Genomic DNA, 3,256 nt, shown 5'->3' with positions numbered 1-3,256 from the left:
TTACTTGCCAGCATTGGACTGCGGGATATTCCCATATATGAACTCCGAGACTGAAGAAGAATATGGTATCTGTGAGACGCACCACATATACTTTACTGGACAAAGGGTGGTGGATATCCATTACTTCATCCTCAGATTTTGCATATCCTCCCATCTGCTGTCTGGCGCTCAGCACACTGCTAGCTTCGAGCTTCCTCACTCCCACGTTGTCTATATATGTCGGTGGTTTCCTTCTTTCCCTCCGCCAGTGTATCGTTTCGCTGGACCGAATAGACGATTCCGGGGATCGTCGCGAGGAGTCCGATGTAAGGGCTCTGCTATGGGCTTTGCTGCTCGGTAATTCTTGGTACGGACGTTGGAACTGTACTGGATATTCGTCTCTAGAGGGTTCATTCATGCGACCATCATCCAGGTCTGAAGCTTCAGACCCTTCGCCCCGTCTCCAGTTTGATATTCTGCCTGCTTGTGCGCCATAGTTGTTGGCATCGTGCTTATTTACCGTGTATCTCTGGCTCACATTTTCTGTGTTTCGAGGCAGAGATGAAACTTGTCCACGTCGTATCCACGGCGCATTATCCTTCTTAGGGGTTCCAAACCCACGGCCTTTTCTGATGCCGGTCGTAATGGCCGAGTTTACTGACAGACACCGAATGCAGTTCACACCTTGTAAAACCAGTAAACCCTGGAAGCGCAAACTAGAAGTACTAGGAGCCGGAGCCCTGGATGATAATAGCAGCATAGCACCCATAAAGCGAGGGTATATAGAGTCCCTAGACGTTCCCTCTGCTTTTCATGAGACCGCAACAGAGAAACAAGGGAAAAGACAGAAAAGTCTCATCTGATTATATAATCCATAACTAGTTATTGATTAAGCTTATCAGTGATTAGTCATCTTTCATCTCTCTCATTGAACTTTCTTGTTTGTTTGCGCTGCTTGTTAGTAGTTAGCAGTCGAAAACAGCTTTCATGGTTCATTGTACTAATTTCTGAAAGGATCGACAGTGGTTGCGATTAGCTGCAGGAGAGCAGTGCCTTGTTGCTCAACCCCCTACAAGCATAATGCTGTCTGCCTCTCTTTGCTTCGCGTTTAAAACGCCTCAGCTAAATTGATTTCAACAGGCGACAAAGTTGTAATTACTAAGCAAATAGTTGCCACCAGGATTTCTGTAGATACGGTATTTTACGAATATAACACCGTTCCAAGGGGAAATAGTGGTATTTTAATGTATTTATGGTACATCATCAATCGTTTCGATTTTTCCAAAACGGAAGCGAAAATAGAAGCATGGCAGTGAACACATATCAAACCCACTAAAGCCCCGTTTACGCGCAGTATACGCCGTTGTTGAAGGGCCTTCTACGGAAAAGATGAGGTGAATAAGAGAGCAGCCTGCGCTGTCTCTTCCCCCCATGTCTACCAGGCGCGTTCGCTTCTAACCTCGCGACTGAGAGCTAACTGAGCTACTGGTGACAGAACATCTTAACGGGAGAGGCTATTTCGCTCATGCCTGGCAGCTAAACATGCGGCCGTTCCAGGACCTCGCAATCTCCTTCTCTTCGGAGTCTTCTGACGGGGAGACAGCGAATTTCATCCTAGGCCAGTTCACGGCCATAAACACGACGGAGCCTCCAACAAAACCTCGGGCTACGAGATTGGTTCCATGTGTTGAAATTCCCAAGAAAAGCTTCAATAAGGATGATTATCCATATTTACCCGGCTATTCGACCGTAGATCACATAAGATCTAAGGCAGAAAGCCTCACTTCGGACTCATATGAGGTAGTCCTCAAAAGTGGTGATATCAGAGTGGTAAGTGCAGTTTCAAATGCTCTCTCACCTAATTACCGGGCTATTATCTAACAAGTTTATAGCTATCATTGAGCAAGATCCGATCACTCAAAGGTGGCCGTGAAGCGCTGTCAATTTTCAATTCCCAAACTGCTTACTCCAGCTCTGAGTCCCCGTCTACAAGCAGCTCAGAGGATGAGCTTATATCACCCCACCCGACTAATCGACGGTCAAGGAGATCCAAAGCAATCGGTTCTGTCAATGGTGCTACACGGCCCATAAGCCTTCGTCAAAGAACATTGGCCAAGGTCAACTATTCAATGCGCCTTAGCAGTGTTGAATCTGAAGATCCCGGCACTCGGAGAAGATCTAGCCGGCTGAACTCTCGCCGTGGCCGATCGCTTGGTGGTTCAATAGGATTAGACAGTGACGATTCTAGCGAGGATACCCAGAGAAGGACTCGCGCAAAGAGACGAAAAGTTTCAAACCTTCCCGTGCGAGAACCCCGCAATGGAATACGTACTTCTCAGAGGACGCGAAAGCAAGTCGGGAACATGGCCGAAAGATTGGAGGATGACATATCCGAAGTAGAGGTGGCCCAGAAAGAGACTAAGTACTCAGCTGCACAGGAGAAATTTTATAGATTACCAAAAGATGATCCCTTTGCACTTCGTCATCAATCTGCCTGCAGGGTCTGTTATACTGTCGGAGACAGCTCCGAAAAGGGGGTTCTAGTCTACTGTCAGGGATGCACAGATTCATACCACCAAGTGTGCCTTGGGTCCCGTGGCACCCGGACTCATTTGGTCAGCAAAGTAACTTCAAAGTTATTCGTGTTGCAATGTCGTTTCTGCATTGGGCTTGCTCGTGAGAAAGACCCGACGGCCCCCCATCATGGCACCTGTACCGGTTGCAAATCTCCTGGAGAAATGGCAAAACCATTGAGGACGCGCATGACCACGAGACAAGAACATATACAACGTGATGAGAATGGCGGAGAGGATCCATGTATCAATGTTGATCAAACTGTACTGAGCCTGCCGGAAAATGTCATGTTTCGCTGTGACTCATGTAAACGCAGCTGGCACATGCACCATTTACCTAGAAAATCCGGAACTTCATACACCGTTGATGATAGCCTAGAAGATGCCGAGTTGTCTGAGAAAAGGTTTAAAGAGTATTCTCGCCGTTGGACTTGCAATGAGTGCGCTAATCTTCCGGGAGAAATCGAAACCTTGGTTGCCTGGAGGCCGACTAACCTAGACAACTATACCCCAGGATACTCTTGTGATGAGATCGAAGAGGATGCTAAAGAGTATTTGATAAAATGGCGGAAGCTCTCTTACTTTCAAACTTCTTGGATGCCAGGCCCTTGGGTTTGGGGGGTCGCAGCCCATGTTACACGCAAGGCGTTCAATAAATCTGAAAATGGGCAAAAGCCCTCGAATGATCATCGAAGATGCTATAC

General features: G+C 47.3%; 2 protein-coding genes across 2 annotated transcripts in view; one reads left to right on the top strand and one right to left on the bottom strand.

Annotated features, from left to right (window-relative positions):
* The window catches only part of TERG_00813 (uncharacterized protein), a gene marked incomplete at both ends in the record, with an annotated part of 1,775 nt that extends 1,027 nt beyond the window's left edge, over nt 1-748 (bottom strand). The window contains one exon of the mRNA XM_003238778.1: nt 125-748. Within this exon, the coding sequence (XP_003238826.1) occupies nt 125-748 (624 nt within the window). The remainder of the gene's footprint in view (nt 1-124) is intronic.
* A 773-nt stretch (nt 749-1,521) lies between these two features.
* TERG_11636 (uncharacterized protein) lies at nt 1,522-3,208 on the top strand (the record flags this gene model as incomplete). The annotated part of the gene is made up of 3 exons (XM_047750721.1): nt 1,522-1,809; nt 1,872-3,103; nt 3,157-3,208. The coding sequence occupies 3 exons, from the start codon at nt 1,522-1,524 to the stop codon at nt 3,206-3,208; spliced, it is 1,572 nt and encodes a 523-aa protein (XP_047605241.1).
* Nucleotides 3,209-3,256: the final 48 nt, after the last annotated feature.

This window comes from Trichophyton rubrum (genome assembly GCF_000151425.1).
Source record: "Trichophyton rubrum CBS 118892 genomic scaffold supercont2.1, whole genome shotgun sequence".
Lineage (NCBI taxonomy): Eukaryota > Fungi > Ascomycota > Eurotiomycetes > Onygenales > Arthrodermataceae > Trichophyton > Trichophyton rubrum.
Note: the sequence above shows the minus strand (reverse complement) of the source record. Positions and strands in the feature narration are given on the sequence as shown.